We start from the raw sequence: 22,781 nt of genomic DNA, 5'->3' as shown, positions 1-22,781 counted from the left end.
TAGAGTTGGTTCTTTCTCATACCATGTTCCTTGGAGATATATCAGCTTACACTAGACAAGTGTGTTTTACCTGTAGAGTTGGTTCTTTCTCATACCATGCTCCTTCCCACAACTTTCCATAAGAGTGAAGATCTCCTGCAGTATCTGTGCTTTGAGGCATGTATGGTTTTTCAACTCTATTGCCAAAAAGCCATTTTGTCCCATCTCCCTGCAAATTAAACTTGTTACACCTGTGCCTAAAACTATTATCTACATGCATTAATGACCTCTGATTAAAGCAGACTAAAAAGTAATTTCAGGCAACTAAAAAAAAAACACATAAGAGAAAAAAAAAAATCATTCAGTGGTGGATAACACAATGAGATAGAAATGCTTTACTTGCAAGCACCTAGTTCACAGGAAAAGTTGTTTTGGTACGAGTGTGTATATCACCTTCTCTTCATCAAAGCCCATCACTTTATCAAAAGGCTTCCCTTTCTCCTTTCACTCCTCCATTTTTAATCAAAAGCTAGATGCTTATTGCAGATCCCCATAGCAATGCAAGTCACCTGTGGGGTTAAGCAGAGCCACTGCTGTAAATGAAGTAATAAGCATTTTCTCACATAGAAAGAAAAGCAATCAACTCTTTGCTATCCAGGTCAACTAACATCACATTCCCTAGCACAGTTATTGCAAAAGTTAAGGCAAGAGGCTCCAACACAGCCTGGGCTATTGGAGGTTATTTCATTCACCCTCCACTGCATGAAAAGCTGAGGAAGGTGCTATCAGCAGACTTACAAGGATATGTTCCTTTCGAGTTCTGCAAAATACGTTTCTTTGGCTGGTAAGGACCTGATCACATAATTAACCTATCTGCATGAGAAGTGTAATGCTGCCATTAGGTCTTTTGTGCTCCAATCTCCTTCCTTGTTTAATTAGCCAATGTCTGTTTCTTCCTTTGGCAGGAATCACGACCGTGCTGACCATGACCACAATCAGCACCCATCTCAGGGAGACCCTGCCAAAAATTCCCTATGTCAAGGCAATTGATATTTACCTGATGGGATGCTTTGTGTTTGTGTTCCTGGCCTTGCTGGAATATGCCTTTGTAAACTACATATTCTTTGGCAAAGGACCTCAACGTCAGAAGAAGACAGCAGGCAGGGCAGGACATGCTGCAGGTGAGAAGAGCAGACTGGAAACAAATAGAGTCCAGGTAAAATGTTCAAGCTATCTTTTCAAATATTAATTTTACTGTGAAAATGTTCATTTACATGATGATAGAGATAACTAAGGTGAAACACATGTGCAGAAGTATTTAAGATTGGCTAGAGAAAAATCATATTTTAAGGAGATTACAGCAATGTATGGTCTGTTCCATCTTCAACTGAAATCAGAGTAAAAAATGCAGAAATGCAAATGAATATTCAGGACACATTTCTTGCAGAAGAAATACAAGGGGTACAAGGAAGTTAGATATTTATCATTTCAATTGTATAATTTTTTGCTTTAGAAGGTGGTATAGAAGAAATGTTTATGATAAATTTCCTCTTTACATACAGAAACTTCAGCATAAATAAAAAGCATAGACAAGCTCTGTTGCTTCAGTGAGCCCTGAATGAAGCCTGTAGCACTGAGCTTTGAGGAACACAAGGATGCTGCTGCTAGGTTGTAACCTTTCATAGACGTCAGGATTTTTCCCTTAGCTAAATTCAGGCACACCACAACTATCCCCTCTTTAAAAAACATGCCAGAAAACTTTCAGGAAGTAATACTATGGGCATATTTTTAATGAGGGTGAGTTTAATTTTGCAATGCATCACTGAGCACTTGCAAACATCTATAAACCTATTTCACTTTTTTCCCAGTTTTTCAGAAATAAACTCTTTGAAGCCTCAGGTGCATTTGGCCCAGTCTGACTCAGAGGAAAGTACATATCCTAATGAGCCAAAAATTTTCTTCCTTCCTGTGCTTTGCTTACAATATATTACATCCAAGTGTTAATGAGGTCTTGCCCAGGCTGTTTTTGGGCTGAAGCCCAAACTACTGTTGAGGCCTGAGGTGGTAACATTTGGACAAAACTGTATTTGAGCCCTTTGTTCAGTTTGAAGAATGAGACCAACACATAAAACTATAAGAAGACTTCATTTTGATAGCTGGGTGCAGTGTCACATACACATCAGGAAGTGCATTTTAGAAACTCTGTGATATCTTATTAATTCTAGAGCTGTGTGTTTGGTGTCCCACCACGACAGCTATGCATCATTAACAAAGCCATCATATCCTCAGTCTCACTGAACTCATGAGCCCAGTAAAAGTCCTTACTTACATTTGCCTTCTGTCCCGTTGTGTAGGAGATGCTTTATTACAGTGAGGGTACAAATTCTGTTCAGGCAATCAGCAGTCTCCAAGACCCCACAAAGTACTGTCTTCCAGAGAGCAGAGGAGATAAACCACCCAGGTATGGATTGTTGTGCACAGACATTGTCTATCCACTTCTATGGAAAATAAGGAAGGGAAAAAACCCAACATAACCCACAAACTCTGACCAGCTACCTCAACAGCTTCTGAGATATCCAGCCTGGGTGAGAAGCAGCACAGCAAGGATTTGTGATGAAGAGGAAATCAAGACTTCTTCAGAGGTCAGCCTTGGCTACATGTGCACCAGTGCACTGAACTGAGTAAAGGATAAGAGTGCAGGTAAGTCCTGCTCCTACATATTTGGAGATTTTGTTTAACTAGCAAAATGCCGTAACTCATAACTAAAAGCTTTTGTCTTAATGTTATGCAGCAAAGATTACACTGAGACTGGTTCTTAGGATAGGATGGAAGGTTTTTAAAGCACCGCATTGCATATACCATCATTTTCCTGGTAGAAAAAGGAAGTCATACATAATTTGTACCAGGATTTCTAAGTGCTCACACTTCAGACAGCAATCCCATTCTGAGACTGAGAGTGCTTTCAGTGAACAGACTGCTTTCTGCCTGTACAGTGCAGGTTTGTGATCTTAAATACATATATATGCACGCGTATACATAAAAACACATGTGAATGGATATCAGTGAAGTTTGTGTTCCACACACTGATGTGAGACTTTGTCAATATTAATTTTACTCAGCACAGAAATCTGACTTCCAACAGTTGTATTTCTGTCTTTGGCAGGAAGAGTGCACATGACCAGAGCAATGGGACACAGCAAGGTTATGTTACCTCCAGTGAAACAGCTCCCAGCCCTTCTCCATCATTTTTTGAGATTTTTCACTGGTATTATGATGCCTGCACCAGAGCAGGGGAACCTTTTTTTGAGCATAAAGGAAGTACAGTTGTAAGTATGTATAGCTATAGGACATTTCTTCCCTTTTACTTTTGACCCACACCACTTATCCATCAAAGGACCTGTAAATATTAGAAGATATGTAACAGTGCTTCATCTCTTTGTTCCAGGTGAAGATATCAGTTGTTCCCATCTGACATACAACTCCAAAAACTAAAGAGAGTTCAAATTCCTTCACCAGATAACACAAGCTTTAGATGAGTGAGCAGCACTCAGCAAGCTGACCATGGTATTTAGAGTATAGAGAAGACCAGATGAAAAATGAAACAGAACTGCTGTTTCATAGGTGGCTGTTCCATGCTCTACAGGCTGAAGAAGATGGAAATAAAGTCTTTCCAGCTTCACAATTTATGGCATTTTTATTTTAATATACAAAAATATTAATTTGTAGTAAACTATCTGTTTTTCTAAATAAAGCATAAAGACTGTTTATATCTCCTTGTTCATTTGTCACAGCTAGATATCACTGAAATTGCCATAATTATGGATAAATAGGAAAAACTACCCAGCAAGAAAATATTTAAATAGATGCAACTCCTTCTCCAGACAATTGTAAATGTGAATAGTAATTACACAGAAGAGATCTCTTAAGTATGAAAAAAGGGTAGGATGAAATCATAATGTGAGTGGGAAAGGGGCTACGACATCAACAGGTTTATAAATGACAACACAAGGCAAGTGATAAATTGTCCCCCCAGTTCTGCACAGCATCACACTTTCCTTTCAAGTGTCCTGTGAAACACTTGGGATAGAAAGCCAGAGACCAGCCAAAGGCTCCGAGGAAAACTTGCAATTTTCCAATACAGTCGCTTACTGGAAGGAGAAAAAGAAGGGAAGCACATAAGCACACAAATATCTTAACCTTAAAAAAATTTTCCTTGAGAATTAGTATAGCCCTGCTGAGGATAAGCTGTTTCTTTGCAGATCAGATTGTGGTAACACAGCATTTGTTCCAATAAGACAAGCTGTATGAGTAACATGGCCCTGAGTCTTTCTTCTTAAGAGGAAGAAACAATGGGTTTGTATTGAGACAAAACAGATGTTCTTACCTTTTGTCTCCCAACAGTTAAGGTAAAAAAAAAAAAAAATTCATTCCAGACAGCACTAAGCAACTGAGACCCATTCTCTGTCAAGGAATGCTAACATGTACTTCCCCTAGAGCTGTCTGTCTATGTTTTTTGTGGTCAATACAGGCCTGTTGTTTTGGGTTGTTCTCTTTCTATGACTTTGACTATTTTACACTTACTGTATCATGTGATGATCCTAAGCAGGGAACTCATTTTCTACGTGTCATCTGAAAAAAGGAGGGTCCATCCCCCTTAGTGTGGGGACATCCATTCAACTGCATAGAATCTGACTGCAAAACAATATTTAAAGCAATGCACAGACAAACTCTGATCCCCAGTGGAAGTATTCAACCCACACAGAGTGATTCTTACCCAACAGACATCCCTGTGGGGTAGAAGACAGGTTCAGCCCATCCACTAATGCCAGTACTTGCAATGGATTCTTCCCTAACTTTTCCCCATTCTCAACTGATTTTTATCCTGTTACTTTACATTTAGGTGGAACTTGAGTGACTCTACTCATACACACCTTTGTTACTGATTGGTGTAAAGTTCTCTCACTTCACTCTTAGAGTCAGTAAAATATGGAGCACATGCCCAGGGAGGGGTGGTCGTACCTTGGATGGAGGTGTGAGTTAGTGTTATAATTTGATTAAAATGAACCAAGTTCATCTGAGGAGAATGATTTCAGCACAGTTGTTGGCTCAGCAGCAGGAGATCAGCTGCATTTTAATAAAAGTTTTAATACTTTGCAGTGAGCTTCAAAATATACTGAAAGGGTTTTTTAATGATGGGGTAGATTGCACAGAGCATTTGACCAGATACATAAGAACATGTTTTATACTTCCACAAGCTAATTTAGTCAAGATCAGTGTAAGGCTCTGCTGTGAATTGAAAAAACTGCAATTCAAAGACCAACTTGCTTCATGACATACAAGTCATCTTGCCTAAAATGGTTTAAATTAAATTCATTTTTAAAATAACAGGTTCATTCAGACCGCTTAGAGCAGGAATTCAGACACTACTTGGCTCATAATCAATTGTCAGGATATATTAATTTAAGAAAGATCCCTGTGAATCACTTTAGAGTGTAGGCAGTTATGAGTTTTGTTCCCAAAAGAGAAGTCATAATAACTGCTTAATAATGCTTGCATTATTGTTACTATTATTATAACATTAAAGTCAATTAACTTACACATTAGATTATGTAACCAAAGACAGCTCAAAGAGCTATTTCACAAAATGGGGAGAAAAGATTGGCCTATCAAAACTCGAGAAATAAAAGAAAATCCCTTTTTACACAGAGACAACTCTGAGATCACTGGGTTTTGTCACTACAGAAAAGATGTCAGATCTTCAGAATAAATGAATAGTCTCATAGTTAGAGCAGTCCTCTGGAGAGTAGGAGAGCCTAGCTTAAATCTTCTTTCTTCTTAAATTTGAAGAACTGACCTAAAAAGTATGAACTACAGGTAGCCCGTGTCTCAAGCAAACATTTAAAACACTGTTAGAAGCTGTCCCTTCTAACCCAGCACATGTGAGCTTTTCCCACCAAAACAGTGGTGGGAACTGGGCTGTTACCACTGAAAGTTCATTTCGGCCCACACAGAGCCAATTTCTAAACCAGACTAGAGTATTTTCTACCTGTGCTGACTTATACCTTCACTTCTTTACCCCACAGTTCTCTGGTGTGGCTTTTGTACAAATAGTCCTTTCACTGCTTTGCTTTCAGTCAGTAAGTGCTCGTCTGGCACAGTGCAAATATGCCACCAGTGATGATGCAAAGATTTCTCCTGGTGCTGGGAAGGAATATCTTCCCAATTGCCAGGTGGAACTGAAACTTTCTTCGGTCCCATCTTTCTTTTGCACCAACCCCCAGAGGCTGGGCTTCCCTCTGTGTTTTGTTTGGATTTTTTTTCTTGCACATATGTCAAATCTGCTGTAGATTATTACATCATTTCCTAGCTCTGCTGTGTCTTAATAAAAATGTGAAGCTCAGAGTGTAAACAAAGCACTGCAGATCAATGGTGCTTCACAAGACAATATCTATATTGTCTATAATCAATACCTTATTCCCTGATATAAAGGCATTCACAGACATGATCAAGTTTGTTATAAATTTGGGATAAGTCCAATACTACAGTTTACCAAAAAAACCCATTAATATTCAAGCCTTGATGTGAAGATTTTGAAATTTCATTTAAGAGGCCTGTGTTCTGATGTACATTTCCCTCCTATGAGCTACAGTGGGTGTTTAAATATCCGTGAATTTGAAACATCTATTAAGTCTTTATGGAGAAGTCAGAAGTCAACCTGGAAATACCACAAAAAATTTCAAAAGAGGTTTTACTACAAAGGTGTAGAAAACTAAAGATTTGTGAAAGGGAGGACACTTCACAGCAATGCAGCAATTCATGGTTAATTACACTCATACAAAAGAAGACAATGATACAAAAATATTTAATATAGACACATAGATAATTTTTTGTGCCAGACATGGTTGCATTTTCCAGTTCTTTGCTTAATTATTTAAAACAGTGCCCTGACTAATAGCACAAATAAAGTGACCAACATATTGATATGACTGCTTCTGGTACCAACACGTAAAAATATAACTAAATGTAAGTTTCTTTGAATAAAATGAATTATCCTATACTTACATGAACAAGTTAATGGTATGCTATGATTTCATCCCTGTAATGTCAGGGATCAAAATCAATTCTTATCATGAGTATTTTACAATAGCTGATAAAATACATGTGTATCTATGTCCTCTTCATATGATGAATCCATTGTTCACAAAACTTTTAGAAACTAACCTGCAGCACTGAAACAGTAAAAAACTCTTTAAAATGGCCAGAGAGAGCAACACTTTCTTTTCACTCTGAGTATGTGAAAGCTTCAGGTGCCAGTCACCAGACTTTAAAAATCAGAATTTCATAAAGGCTATGATCCAAGTAAAAGATAAAATTACAAAAGTCTTACTTTACAGAGGATGATACAATTAACTGGATTACAAGGCCAAGAAGCTGAATCAGGATGGAAGGTGCTTAGATGATGAATAGCTAATTTCACACTAGTCAGGAAAGCGTATTGAATATCTTTTCACTTTTGTGAATGCTGTCACTGCAGCCCCGGGAACACCTTGACACTAAAGCCACATGGCTCACCTCAGAAACACCTTGGGCTGGCTGAGGAACTTGTCTAATCCACATTCCTTCCTTGACACAGGTCGATGCCCACGGAAACATGCTTCTCAGACCACTTGAGACACGAAATGACAGCTCAGATGTGCTCACGAGCCTCCGTGACCCCCGAGGCACCACGCACACGTATGACAGTGCCAACCTGCAGTACAGAAGAGCCACTTCCAGCAGAGACCTCTACAACAGGAGTGCTCTGGACAGGCAAAGGCTCCATCAGAAAGGACATTTACGCAGGAGGACATCCCAGATCAAAGTCAAAATCCCTGATTTGACTGATGTTAACCTGATAGACAAGTGGTCCAGAATGGTCTTTCCCATCATGTTTATCCTTTTCAATGTTGTTTACTGGCTGTATTATGTCCACTAAATTATGCAATAATGTTACCACAGAGTAACGTAATGAGACATGTTTCTTTTCCTTCTCGATTTCATTAAGTGTGAAGAACTGCAGTTGCTATAATGTTCCATGTTCAAGGTAAGATACTCCACCATGGAACATTTTTAGATTTAAGCTTAAAAAAAAAAAAACAAACAAAAAACACAACAGCCCAACATAAATCCTGGGTCACAACATTTACATCAGATTAGTACAGAGCAGCTCTTAAGGAGCACCTTGAGAAAAATCACTCAAGCTTGCTTTTTACAAAGTTTATGCATCATCCATGACCTTTCTGTGCCCAAATTAATTTTTTTCTTTAAGTGGAAATTTGTCCCACTGTATTTCTTATCACATATTGGCAGCTCATAGCAGCATGCTTCCAAACAACACAGTCAAACTACTAGTAGTATCTATGTCACTGTCTTTCACCATTTAGAGTGTGGAGAAATTTCAAGAAATTACAAATTATTGGATTATAACTATTGAACCATGCTTCACTTCAAACATAATAGTTATAACCAGAAGTATTTCCATAGTGTGTTTGAGAAGTATCACTCAAGGAGAAGTCAAATCACATTTTCAGAGGCAGAGATCTTCAAAAAAAAAGAAAGGATAGCAGAGAGAAATCCCACTGAGTCTCCAAGCAAGGAATCAGCTGATTTGATCTCAATGGATTTCTGTTATTTCCACAAAGTAGCAAAGTTGATATTTATGAGAACAACTGAGCCATATGTGATTTTATATTAGAAAGTAGAAAACAAACACATGTTGATTCCTTGAAGCAGCTCTGAGGGATACTCCAGGCCAAGATTTTTCTTGGCACCCAAGTTTCCTGTGGCTGGTAATTGCAACATTCTCCCACAAGTTGATAGATGTCTGGGAATAAATCTGAGGAAATTTCTACACACAGTTTCCTTCAGATTTCTCTATTCCACTGAGCAGCAGGAGATGCAGCTGAGTGTTATGGCACACTGGCAATGCTGGGTGCACTCCCCTGGAGGAGCTGCCTCTTCTCACCTGGCTTCCTGTTGCCTGACCCAGCTCCAGCCAAAGAGCCACAGGCAAAGGGCTGGCAACATCCCTGCAACTGACAAGCAAGAGGTCAGTCATCTTCTATCTGTACCAAATCCACTTTCCTTCTCTATTGCCAATTGCTTCCTAACACCACTAACACTATATTGCCTAATACAGCATTTTATTGAAACTATTATCAATTAATCCTTTTCCATACTGTGAGTGTTTCATACCTTTGAGAGTCAAGATATACAAACAGAATCTATGTAGGTACTGAGGTGGTATTACCAATGGAAGCTGGTACAGAAAGAAACATTTGTCAGGATACAAACAACAAAAGTGATGCAGAAAACTTCTCCAGTAGTTCCTCATTGCCTGGCAGTAAAGTCAGCTGCTGACCTTATTGCCACCTGACATTGAAATCTCTTTAATCAAAATATAGTAATAAATTAAACCCTCCTATATGTCATGGTTTGTCACATTGTGCAAGACCTGAACCTTCCCGCAGACCAGGGCCTTTGCCCTTTCCCTTTGTTTGTGCAGCAGGCTTCTGCAGAACGAGGTAGAATAAGAGAATCACCAAACAAGAAAGGGAATCGGTTTAATTTACTCACTACAAAAATTATAAGGCTGCAAACCAGGCATTTGACATTGCTCATCTAAGGGAGTCTTTGAACCTATCCATTTTTTTGTGGGCTTCAAAGTCCCAGTCTCATCCCAAGTTCAATGCAGCACAGTTGTGGTCTCCACAGATATCTTCTTTCTGCAGCTACAACCTTAAACCTCCAGTCTACTAAAGAGTTGCACAATTTTACAAGATTAATCAGCTACTAAGTACAACTTGAGGTGATTCAGGACAAATATTAATCTAGACAAATGGCTCTTCTGAATAGGCTAAGTATGCATATCCCCTCCCTGAAACAACTCCAAATAATTTTCAAATGAGAATCTCACATGGGACAGTTTGATTAAGTTTTTAATCATATTTAAGCAATGTTTATATCAATAATATTTCAGTGAAAACTAACAATATTATTTTGGTATCGTAAGATAAACAATACAGACAACATAAGGAAGTCTTGCAAACTGAACTTTCCATAAGGGCAATAATAGCACCAGGAGGGAGACAGCAGTAGGACCATATGTGCTGTCCATTGCAAACACATTCCCATTAAATAGTTTTGAATTCTTTGAACTAAGATGAGACTTTACAGAGTAAGTCCATGAGCCATTGAATTTGCCTGCTTTGTGATTATACACAAAAATTTAGTCAAAGAAAGTAATTCAAATAAGGTAATGCATTCTGCAGATTCGTATTGTGAAATACAACAACCATCAGTGGCTCATGTTTTGCATTACCTGGTTTCCCAAAGATATCCACAGACACACCTCAGGTAAGTAATTAAGTCCAGCTGATCCAGTGGTGAAGAGATATTACAATATCTCCTTACAGCTGCAGTGAACATTTTAGAAGAGCCAACATCCAACATGACATCAAAAAAAACCTTCAGATTTAAAATAAAAGATATTTTGTTTTTGATTACAAGGGCAAAAATTGGTTTGACTGGTCTTCAGCTTCTTTTTTTTTTTTTTTTTTTCTAATAGACCCCGAACATCTGCATACACATGTTTTTCTGGTTTATGGTTCAGCCAGATAGTTCTGGCATAGTTTATAGGTACATGGACTAAAAGCAGTTACATTGTACAGTTCCAAGCAGAAAAAATATATATATATGGAGCAGAGCAAAAGCCTTTAACAAAAGAAAAGCAGAGCACATGTAAAGCTCCTTAAGAATGTTCCGTAATAGGAGGATGTATCCCTCTACCCCAGGACACACTGAGCACATGGTGCCTGTCCAAACCCCAGCAGTCGATTCTGAGCAGCACACACCAAGCCCTGTCTGCATCGAGAGCTGGAAGCCACAACCTTGAGTCAGGAAACAGCTGCCAGCCCTTGGTGTAAAGTTTGGCAGCAGGGCCAAAAGCCAGCTGCTGATAACCCCATCACACACAGAGGCAAGAGCCTCTAGCTGTAGGTACAACTGTTGCTAGAGAAAAAGGAGAAGAAAACATTTCTCACCTGAGAGCAATAGATTGGCAGCAAGAAAAAGCCAGTGGTTATTAGAGGCATGGGATGGCAAAATGAGTCTGTTTATGGGTTACCCAAGTACATTGCCACCTGGAGCTGAAAATTATGGAGCAAAAAAGAAACACAATCTCTTCCCATCAATATGAGTAATTTGGCTGGCTTTATACAATAAATGTGAAAAATGCTGTAATGCTAAGTTCCCTCACTGTTGTACTTCAGTAGTTTCCCTGCCCTGAGGAACCAGACCTTCAAGATCAGCACAGATAAGGTCCTATTGCTAATTAGGTTTTAGCTAAACTCCCATGCAGTTTGTGCAGCTGTCATGCAATTTCTACTGGAAGTTGTTTTTGGCTTGGTCCCTGAGCATGTCTATTTGTGCACTTACCTGGGAGTCTCCCAATATTTGAATCCATTGATAATTTCAACCAAAAGCTAAAAGAGCAGTAAGGATCCGAGATACTACGTTCCTACAGGTTTCAACAAAGCATCCAGCTCAGCAGAGGACAAAGCTCCCATTAATCCACCCCTCTTCTTTGGCACAAAGAAGCTTGATGAACTCCAGCCTTATTAGACACAAAAAAACAGCCTTTTAAGCGAAAGAGGAATATTTTTGACATTACATTGCTTTATGCTACCACTGAAGAGCACAGAGGTTGCTATTTCAGAATATCTGCTGGTTCATGTCTTCCACCCTTACAGGAAATGTTCCTTCCCTTTGTGCTGCAAGTGGAGGATTTCTTGACATAAATCACGAGGAAAGTGACCCAGGGCTTGAGGGCCATGTTCTATCAGCTATTTCCCATCACCAAAGAGCCTGTTCTCATGAATTCTCACATACTGAGGATGCATTGCTAACATGTCTTTGGGAGTATTAGCAAAAGAAAAGGCTGGATTATACCTGTCATGTAAAAAAGTACTTTAAAAATGGTTTATTACAAAGAATGACCTCCCCATATTCTTCCTACCTCCATGGGCAACCAACCACCCTGCAGCCCAAGGAAGGCAAGAGATCACACAATAATGAACTTCAGCATGTAATAATGCCAAAATGTATATGCACAAGGTGGAAGAATTAAGTTAAGAATTAAGACAAATCAAAAATCTGGCATTTCTTAAAAGAAGACCAGGTGACTTTGGTCTACTTACTGCAGAGTTCACTCCAATTATGTTGTGTATTTCTCATGTATTTTGTAAGTAATCTGAAGTCTCCCAGAATTATAAAAGTATCACTTCTTGTCTAATGCTGGTGCCAATCTAAGAAATAGCCCGCTACTCACTCTTTTACATTTTTTTCCCCTCAAAAATCCAGTTGCATTTGAGTATCAATACCAAGGAGGAACTAAAATAATTACATGGCAGCAGAAGCATGTCATATTGCTAGAGATCATCTCTGACCAATTTCTTTTAACTCATCCCTGGCTCTCTGTACCTGCACAGTCTCATGCAAAAGTATAAAATCAATCACACTGCCAAAAATGTAATAAAGATGGTTTCCTTTAGCAGATCATGCATTTCAGTGAGAACATCAGCCATCTCAGTCACATCTGTGAACATGCCAGTTTCCTTGTTCCTATCTCTGAAATGTCATTTGCTGTTTTGATCTAGCTGACAACATATTACCTGATGGGGTTTTTTTTTATATTTTTCAGAGGAAACTTTGTATGTTGTATACTGTAGCTAACATTTCTGAAACAAAGCTGGCAAAACATCGTTTCCAGAAAGCGCTGAAGGAGACTTTGGCATAGGTATTGGGTTTTACAAAGGAAGTGAAGAGCATTAACAATTATTCTCATTAGATGATCTGACGTTGCTGTGGCTCCCATCTAAAACAATATCAACAGAAATAAGGCAGATCTGAAACCTCTGCCTTCCCCCCTACCCCCTCTCCAAAAAAAAAGGTTACTGTAGCCATCAAAAAAAATTATTTAATCTATATGACGCTAGGAATGCTTCCCTGCAGATAGTCCATCACCAAAGCCATCCTTGTGGACCTGTAGCAGCTCTGAGTTAAAAAAATTCCCACACCTTCCAGTGCCTTTCATTACTCTATTAGCTAAAATAGCTGAGTAACCCAATGCTTAAAAATAGCCAGAGCCTTCTCTAAGTAGTACTCTCCACATAGACCTGCAAAAGTCCAAAGAATTAATCTTTATGACATTTGCCTCCTTTTCTACGTTCTGGTAGGAGTCATTTGGTATTTCTGGAGAAGCTCTGAAGCAGGTATAAACAAAATTTTACAGAGGAAAGAGTGTATACCACCAAATGTAATGAAGGTTGATTTAAAGAAATAAAAATTAATTGTGGAGTATCTCGATGCACTTATGAAAGCATTCTTTAGTACTAGGAGGGTAAAAATGCTGATAGTGCATTATAAATATTAATTCACAGATCAAAATGATAGCAAAATGTGCATAGTTCATGATAGGATATTACTGATTTTTAAAAACCACCTTTCAGAAGAAAGCATAATGATGTCTCAACATGTTTCCCATCAGAAAGGCTTGCTTCAGAATTCAGAAATGTTCTACAGAGTTTAGATCTTTTAAAAACACAGCTTCTTGGCATATATAATTGCTTTGTTGCAAAAGCAGTTTTATAACAATAGTCAATTCCATTCTGACAGTTTGCTGTTCAGATGCAGTTCTGGTTCCCTTCAGCATACCAAGATCAAAGCTGACATGGTTGATACAAAAAAAAAAAAGTTTTTTCCTGAAATCAAGGGAAGATTTCTGTGAAACAAAGAAGAGCACAAAGAATGCCAGCAGAGGGCAAGTAACATTATTTTTATAACTCACTTTTATTTTTTGTACCAAGACACGTTGGTTTTTTGATTCAAATTGCAGATCTGTTTATGTCATGTGAATTTCTGTAGGTGCTTTCTACAAGGTGAAATTAAAACTTCCTACAGCGTGTCTATTATATTATAGGTACTGATTTCATTAGCTTTTGGTTCAAAAAGCCTCCCATGCAAAGTTTTGTTTCTTGTGTAAATTACATACTGCAGAGGTTTTTCCTTAGTACCTGCAAAACCAGAGGGATTTCTTGAACATATTTATGATTAGTTGGGGGGTTTTTGCCCATGCCACTGCAGGACCCAGAAGTGAACTGCTCTGCCAGGTAAAGACTGGGAGAACAGGAACCCATGTTCTTGGATTGGGTCAAAGGGACAGCATCTCCTGGGAACAGTATTTACCAGCCAGTGTGGTAGGATGTGCAAACTCCAAAGCTATTCCACATGCTGTAGCCAGTTAATTAGAATGAGCTCACATATGGAAGAATGTAGGAAAATACAGATACAAGCAAATAAAGCAGATAAGCAAGGACAAAACTCAGTTCTTTAATGCTAATGGGGTCTCTTCAAACTCTCACACCTTTGGCCTAATTCTTAGTCACAGGCACAAGTTTCTTTGTGACTGGGGCTCCTCACACCAGAAACTCTCCTCACCTTTTGTTACTGGTGCAGTTTTATTTAACTCTGGTCCCAGCATACAGTTTCTCCAGGGGCAGTGACACGTATGGCAGAGCTTCCCACTGTGAAAACCTCTGTGTGGAAATGCAATGCCAACATCTTCACCCATCCTGCTGTTCCTCGGGATGCCAGGAGGGAGCATGGCTGGGCACACTTGACAAGACCAAGAGCTTGTTTCAGATGCTTCTGTCCTGTGCAGGTTTGTCCTGTTTGCTACCTGCTCATGTCTGCCTGCATTCAGTAAAAGATGACCCCAGTGTACTGGGGCTTGTGAAAGCTCTAGCTTTTTGTATTAATCTGGTCTGGTAAAGTCTCCACAAATGCCTTCTCTGTCACAACAGGAGACCCTGCTTGTTCCAGAAGTACCTAATTCTCTGAGCAAAGACAGAAAAAAAAATTCTGACAGACTGTACAAAGAGCAAACTCTCTTCTCCATTCTTTTTGGTCCTTTTCCTTGCCATCTGCTGGAGGCCATTATGTGCCTTACATTTCTCTGCAGAGATGTAAGGTCAGGATGCACGTTTCAAATGCAATGCCATGTTTTATCTGCTAGTTCTTAACTGCTCATCAACTGGTGCTCCAGTGCCCCCTAGCTATTCACACAGCGCTGTTATGCCCCTTATTAGAAACATAATTTTGATGGTTATAAAAAAAAATACTCTGATTTTCAATAAAGTCTAACACCTATAAAAAAAGCATCTCATTGCATGTTTATTTCTGCCAACAGTAGTACCAGAAACATGTCTTTTTAAACATGTTAAAGCAAAAAAAACATTAAAAAAATTTTACAGCCTTTTCTGTTCACTGCAGCACTAAAGCACAGACAAATATAGGATGATACTACAGGCTGAACACAACTATATACCCTTAATTAGAAATCCATTACTACATAAGTTGCTAGAGAATTTAAAATGAAGTTATGTAAACACTGTAAGTCTACTATTAAGAAAAAGTCAGAAATATTGAAAGTAGCACCTACATTTTAAAAAGTTGCTTTCTATCAGTGAGAGATGCAGCAGATTCTGCAACAGAAGTTTCACTGGTTGTAGATAAAAATGGAAGTTATTATTTGTGGCCTTTTATTGTTGAGAAAATAGCACTATACTGTACTTCGAACTGTACTTTGAACAGTTGATCTTGAAAGCTAATGAGGAGCAACATAAAAGTTCACTTCAGCAACTCACTAAAAATTAGTTTTAAATATCCACCTTTCATCGAAGTACAGATGTTCCATGTATTTTTTTTAGTTTTCACAGTACACCTATAAATTGTATGAACACATCAGCACACAAGTTTCTTCTATCCAAACATCCTAAATGATAGTGTACACTTCAATGAAATAAACTGCTGTTATTAAATCTGCTACTATAAATAAAAGTAGTTTCCAGTCCTTTTGTCCTAAAAAAAGTATGGGGAAAAAAAAAAAAAACACCAAAAAAGCCTCTTTTTTCTAGGAAAACCTTTTAGCAATGCATGCCACCACATGGGCAAGTTATACCTTCAGACATGCATCAGACATGCATGGAGCATTTAAACACATAATGCCATATTCTCCTATAAAGCAACTAGATCTAGAGGAAAGGAAAAGAAAAAGCACAGCCAACATAAATATACCTATAAACAAAATAAATGGATTTGGTAAATTTATTCCTTGCACTCACAATTCTAAAAACAGCATCCTCCTAACACGCTACTGGACAACCTGCAGTAACTCCTTCCAGATTTTTAACAAAATTAAACAATTAGCAATTCCAACCTGACTTTCAGCTTGAATTTTGTACCATTTCTACAATGCCTTTATCTGTTATTTGATCCAATATGAAATTTGTTGCTTATGGAAATTCAAGACTATTATCAAGCTCTATCTGTTAGAGGTTGCACTCCTTTCCCTGTAAGATACATCTTCCACTTTTTCATCTTTACAACTCTTTACCCACTTCTCAACACTTTTTCTTTCTTCAATGGCTGACACTGTATGTGTATATCTGATTAAATGTATCAGTACCAAATAAAAGAGAAACAATATATTCAGGCTTCCTATCCATTAAAGCCATTAAAATCCTTCTTATAGAAGCCTTTCAACAAGAGTTTCTTTGTCCTCCTCTTCTGTGACCAGTACTCTAAAGTCCATTATTTTACACTAGTGTATTAAACTTAGCATATATGAAAACCTGTGGCAAAACAAAATACAGGAATAAACTCAAACCTTTATTTTGAAACTGTGAAGAAAGTTATCAGTAATTTTTCCTTACCAGTAAATTTGCCTTATTATTTATACAAAATTTGCCTAAGACACATGCACACAATGAGAATCACACACTGGTATTTATGTAAGCATCAGAGATAATTTGCTCTTCATGTATGGAAAAATGGTCTAATAAAAGTAAAAACCATAAGATTTTTGGTTTACCCCTCCCTAGTGTTAGGGCTTTTAACTTTTGTTACATATTACAATCAAAACTCCATCTGGTTTCAGAAAAGTTTAGAGTAGAATTTACCAATTGTCTCCTGTAGTAAGTTAGGAGTATCTTTCTCATAGTCTACACAGGTCAGCTCCTCTCCAGTACTGCACCTCCTCCTGAAAACATTAATATTTTAAATTGAAAAGCTATCAACTAAGATACAGAAACTAAGCAAAAAACCCCCTCCAACTTTACTCTGAATAAAGCTGCAGTGCTTTTTCTACAACTTCTGAGCACTGAACAAGGTGACTAGAGAGACTGTGGTGCCTCAATCACTGGGAAATATTCCAGACATCTGGAGACAGCCCTATGCAGCCTGCTCTAGGCTACCCTGTTACAGCAATGAAGCTGGACAAGATAACCAGTGTAGAACAACAGAATAGTTGAGGTTGGATGTGAGCTTTAGGGGTTTTGTTTCTAAAGGTGATTTCCCCCAGCATCTAAAAAGATTGAGTTTAGTGATTCATAATTAAAAAAAAAATAACCTACAACAATTCTTCACACACAGAGTCAGGTGTTTATTTACCATATTTACAAGTATTAATACATTAATGCTAAAAATACTCTCTCAAGTTGTTTATAGCATGGCACTTGAAATAAAATAACATACAATGCAAGTAAGATGCCTTAGTTTTACCAGGCACCTGTGTAGTCACTGCCAAAGTTTTACCAAAACAAATATGAGACATGTTGTAAGTGATTCTCTTCCAAACATCTATAAATCTTTAGTACTACAAGCAACTGTAGATGAGATTTATATATTTTTGGTCAAATAGATACAAGAATTTATTATTTTTATGAAAGGATTAGTAGCTCATTTGGTCACAAGTCATAACCGTCTTCTGACTTCAGTATTTTACAGCACCAAAAACTTTTCACTTTGCAGTAAACACATTTTTTTTCCCTAATCATTAGGGGAGCCATCACCAGCAGATACTGTTGATCTGAATTCCATCATTTCAGTTGTAAGACAACCTTCAAAAAGGAGAAAAGGAATGAGATTAAAGTTGATTAAGACCAAAACTTAAGCAGCCTATGAAAAGAAGCCTTTTGCTTTGTGTTTCAGTATAAAATGGAACTGAATAAGCATTTCTTTCCTCTGGACAGCACACCATTCCTCTCTTAACTCTCTTTTATAATCTCACATAATCATCACTTAAAATAATTTTCTTTACCCTTTACTGCACTCAAACCATTCTTCATCTGCCTGTAATCAAAAAGCAGAACATCAAGTCCAGGTCCAGTGAGATTCTTTCTGCACAAAGCAGAGCCAAGGGACTAAATTTCAAGTGAATTCCTCCTCGTGTGCCCAGAGAAATAAGTATGGAGATGATCACATCCCACAGCTTCCACACAGAGCCTCAAGCAGAACAAAGGACATGTGAACACTGGAAGAATCCTTGCTCACGTACTCTTTTTATTTAATTTTGCAGGGAAGAAAATCCCCACAGAAGCAAGCTGTGAAAGCTCTTAAGGGCTATAATTTCATGTCAACACCATTTTCTTCAAATCCTCATTTTCCTTAGCCTTTTCTATTATGAAACCCTATTTCTGAGACCCTTCAGTGCCTCAGAAGCCTTATGGTCTCACTTGAAATTCTCTCCTTGGGTTACTATACTGTAATCTTTGCAAATTTCTTCCTGATTTACTATGCCATGGAAATTAGAGGACTTCATATGAACCCAGTAACTCTCCCAGACCTGACATTTTGGGAAGCTGAAGGAAATATAAAAACATGTTAAAGCAAAAACATGAGTTCTCGCCAATCTTTCAGCACAGGATAGGGGTAAAAGAAAGAAATTATATTTAGTCTAGATATTAGGAAGAAATTTTTTACAGTGAGTGTGGTGAAACACTGGACACAGATGCCCCAGCCCTGGAAACATTCAAGGTCAGGTTGGACAGGGCTTTGTTGACTAGATGAGGTTGTTCAATGTCCCTGCTCATTGCAGGGAGCTTAGACTAGACAACCTCTACAGATCCTTTTCAACCCAAACTATTCTATTCTGCTTAAAATAAATCAGTACATAACAAATCAGGAACAAAAAAATAAATCAGTAGAAGTTACCTTATTAGCAGCTTCCAGTGCATTTATTAGGTTCTGCAACTCTTCCTTATTCATCTCTATAGAAATTGGCTTAATTTCACCATTTTCTCTCACATCCAAATCAAGATTGAGGAGTGGCATTTGCAGCATGGAGATCTTATCACTGGAGAGAGCAAGCTATGCAAATTGACACCACAACAATAAAGTGTAAGGTGGAGCCATTAAATTTTTAGTCTTTCATAATATCACATCTGTATTATATATTGAACTTTGTAATACCACAACAAACATCAGCATGACAAAATTAACCTCAAACAGGTCGTCTGTGCTGTTTTCAGGGTTTTGTCCTCCATTATTGGGATTTTTGTTTGTTTGTTAATACCAACAATATATTGAAAGATATATAAAGACCTCCCTCTTCACAGACTTCTTATACACTTGTGAAAACCAATTTGTTAAAATTCTGGGCTTACAAATTTTAATATTCAAAATGAAGGATACATTTGATCATGGCTCTTGATCATGAATTACGTAGATTCTGAAATCACCATGTTCAAATAGGTCTTCTAATCAACAAGAACTGTCTTACAAAATGGGCTTGGGGGGAGAAAGAGGAGAGCTTTATGCATTTTTAAACACTCTGCAGCTGATCAAACACATTGGCAGATATCCTATTAGACAAACACTGAAGCAGCTTACTTGCCAATTGTGGTTTCTTTTTTATTGACTACAATACCCACTCTAGCTCAGATAAGGCTTTTAAAATGCATTAAAATCAAAGATGAGTTGACAGTACTATAGGTTAGTATTGTACACACCTATCTTATTTATTTAGAGAACAGAATGTGGCAGGGTTCCATCATGGCAAGCAAACAAAAAATCATAACCAGCTCAAGAGGGAAAAAAGTGGTTTTAAGAAACATAATAGTTCAGACATGTACCAAAAAAATTGTATCATAAAATAGAAAGAAACTCAAAAAATTCTCTAGAAGAAGAATTTAAAAGAAGCCACAAACAAAAAAAAGAGTTCACATAAGTCCATATTTTGTCAGCAGTAAATGCAAGAGATCAAGCCCAGCAAGAGTTCATCTAAAGCACATTATGATGCCACATCTGCTCTTGCAGAAACTTGTCTGTTTTGGGCATTGTTCTTTTACTTCCAAAGCAGTTTGAAACAGAAATTACTGAGCATTTTTGTAAACACAGAAAACTATTTAACACCTCTACAAATCTGTTTAACAGCTCTCACAGTCTTACAAAAAATATAAGCAGTATAAGTAACAGTTCTGAGTCTCTGACTGAGCTTAATTTAAACAAATTATCTTCATAACTTCAACTCACCATTATCATTGATTTTTTACCAAAATAAGAAGTCTAATGAAAATTATTTCAAATTAATTATTAAATGTCCATTGCAAAAATATTTCTGGCAAGTCTTTGATGTGGTTTTGCATCAGTCATTAACGTGCTTTTGCAATGCCTATAAAAATGGAACCATTCTGCAGAGGCAGAAGGCATAATGGGACTGCATCAAGTTATTTCTCTGCTGTAAAACATTTCTTTCAACAACATTAAGGCAACACTCTCACCTTTAACTGCCAGTCAAAATCCTGCAGCTGGGCAGAAGAGATTGCATGTACACTTTCTACTAGGGCATTCCTGATTTCTTCCTTTCTACCTTTCAGACATTTTGTGATTGCTTCTTGGAGGTCTAAATTTAACTCAATTATCTGCTGAGCAGCCTACAAAAATAAAAATAAAAACCATGATTACTTGCACTATGAACCACAGAAGTAACATGTACCAGCTGCAATAACTAAAATATCTAAGCTGATAGCTGCCCTTTGTGACTGCTCTCTGTCTTTGATAGTTAAGAATCAGTGTTTACCACAGCAAGATGCAGAGAAAAAAAATCATTTAAATTAAAAGACACTAAATAGAGGCTTTATCAGCCTTCTTACCTGCCACCCTAAAATCAAAAGAATATTACACCCCCAAACAATGCAGGTTGAGGTCTGCAAGTTTCTCAGCATCAGGGCAGAGGCTAAACACAGCTGAAAAAGAAATGCTGATGTAGGGAGGGCCCCAAGGCTACCTTTGGTGTCTTCCTTTGACCCAGCTGCTAGCAAGTGCTCAAAATATAAGCAATATGCAGGAGATGAGAATTAATCTTTGCAAAATCTTGTTCTATTATTAGAAAGTTCATACCTATAGGAATGTCCTGAATTACAGTCCCTGGACCTCACGGTCCTCCATTCACAGTTACATTTTTTACAGAATTTATTTACATACAGTCAATATTTTACACCACCTCAGTGCAGTACTAATGAACAAAGAAAACCAAACAAGAAAGCGAATTGGTATTATTCCTAATGAGCAGTATTATATAAACAAGTTTAATATGGTAGCATTCAAAATACCAATTTAAGTGATTAAACCAGTATTTTAACAACTGTCCTGTGATATTAGAAAAATATTCAAAATCAGCATATGCTTCACTTTTTTGTTGTAGAAGTCTTGGCAGTTTATCTCTAAATGCTGTTTACCTTCTACCTGATCCAACACTGTTCAAATCCTACACTATCAAAATATTTCAGGATTAAACAGACTACAAAACTAAGCAATCATATGATCTCTCAAAGTCAAGGCTAATCAGGGATGAGCCCTTACCTCTTCATCAGACATGTTTTTGCCAACTGCAGTTTTGAAATACCTCATAGTATCTTCTAAAACCTCCATCCATTCTGACAAGCTCCACACATTGCCATAATCCTGGTATCGAGGATACGCACGGCCACAGATGCCATCGACTGTCGTATGAAGGAACTGAAAACATGTGATACACAATTTAAAATTCTCTCATGGTTAATCTATACAAGAGATTGATCAAGCAAATCAGCTATGAACCCTCCCTCCTCTGGGAACTGCCTCAATGCTTCCAGCCTGCAGGCCAGGCACCATTCAAAAAAGCCCCGAACAGCTACTCCTGAATATGAACCGTCCTCCCTTCTCCCCTTAAGGCGGCTCACGAGGTCCAGCCGCAGAAATCACAATGTGATCAGGTTCACCCTGGGCTTACACACGGACTGAACAGCTGTGGGCACAGCGACAGTCCTCAGTCACCCAAGGGCGCCTCAGTGCCCCGGCATAGCCAGGCTGCACAGCACAACCCAAACTGCTCATTTACAAGCCCGTGGGCCTTTCTGGTCTCCCAAAGCACTGTCCACTGCGGCCTGGCGGGAGAGAGGCGGCCGGCGGGCCCGCCTCCCTCACAGGTGCCTGAGGGCGGCACCCCGGCCCGCCTGCCCGCCCGGGGCCGCGGGGAGCGCACCTCGAGAACCCGGCCCGGCGGGAGCTTCTCCAGCAGCCGCGCCATCTCCCGGCCCCGCCGCCTCACGTGACCGCGCCGCCTGTTCACGTGACCGCACGCACCAGTTCACGTGACCACGCCGCCGGCTCACGTGATCGCCCCGCTGGGTCACGTGACCGCCCTCCGCCGGCAGTGCGCATGCGCAGGAGTAATCGGCGCCGTCCTCCGCCTCACGTCGCGGGTTCAATCGCAGTCCCGCCGTCGCAATCGCTGTGACAGTCAGTGTGCTCTGTGCGACCTTCGGGGGGAGGGCGAATGGTGCCAGAACCACCCCCAGTTCTGCAAGATTTGATGTGCCATAACGGTTAAGCTGTTTTTGCGCTCTGCCTGTCTCGCTGCTTTGCTTTTTGACTCTTAACAGGTT

At 38.7% G+C, this 22,781-nt stretch overlaps 2 protein-coding genes across 5 annotated transcripts in view; one reads left to right on the top strand and one right to left on the bottom strand.

The window, feature by feature from the left end:
• GABRB1 (gamma-aminobutyric acid type A receptor subunit beta1) overlaps positions 1-9,514 on the top strand; it is a 67,126-nt gene extending 57,612 nt beyond the window's left edge. Inside the window, exons 5-8 of one of the 3 annotated variants that reach the window (XR_010743415.1) lie at positions 945-1,195; positions 2,560-2,679; positions 2,771-2,977; positions 3,143-3,895. Coding sequence is in view for 1 of the 3 variants with exons in the window: in XM_066317051.1 (XP_066173148.1) it covers positions 945-1,189; positions 7,613-7,954 (587 nt within the window). In the remaining 2 variants the exon portion in view is untranslated. Of the gene's footprint in view, positions 1-944; positions 1,196-2,559; positions 2,680-2,770; positions 3,896-7,612 lie in introns of those variants that run through there. The other 2 variants (XR_010743414.1, XM_066317051.1) reach the window with 2 other exon arrangements.
• Positions 9,515-17,494: 7,980 nt separating this feature from the next.
• COMMD8 (COMM domain containing 8) lies at positions 17,495-22,467 on the bottom strand. Of its 2 annotated transcripts, XM_066317050.1 has the most exons (5): positions 22,379-22,467; positions 21,718-21,873; positions 20,637-20,789; positions 19,069-19,224; positions 17,495-17,975 (listed from the first exon to the last, which is right to left on the bottom strand). In XM_066317050.1, the coding sequence occupies exons 1-5, from the start codon at positions 22,421-22,423 to the stop codon at positions 17,955-17,957; spliced, it is 531 nt and encodes a 176-aa protein (XP_066173147.1). In that variant the 5' UTR covers positions 22,424-22,467; the 3' UTR covers positions 17,495-17,954. The 2 variants fall into 2 exon arrangements, with proteins under 2 accessions (XP_066173147.1, XP_066173145.1); XM_066317048.1 differs by lacking the exon at positions 17,495-17,975 and having other exon boundaries at positions 18,178-19,224.
• Between the last annotated feature and the right edge of the window lie 314 nt (positions 22,468-22,781).

Source organism: Sylvia atricapilla, chromosome 4 (genome assembly GCF_009819655.1).
Source record: "Sylvia atricapilla isolate bSylAtr1 chromosome 4, bSylAtr1.pri, whole genome shotgun sequence".
Lineage (NCBI taxonomy): Eukaryota > Metazoa > Chordata > Aves > Passeriformes > Sylviidae > Sylvia > Sylvia atricapilla.
The sequence above is the reverse complement of the archived record's forward strand: the minus strand, read 5'-3'. Positions and strand labels throughout refer to the sequence as shown.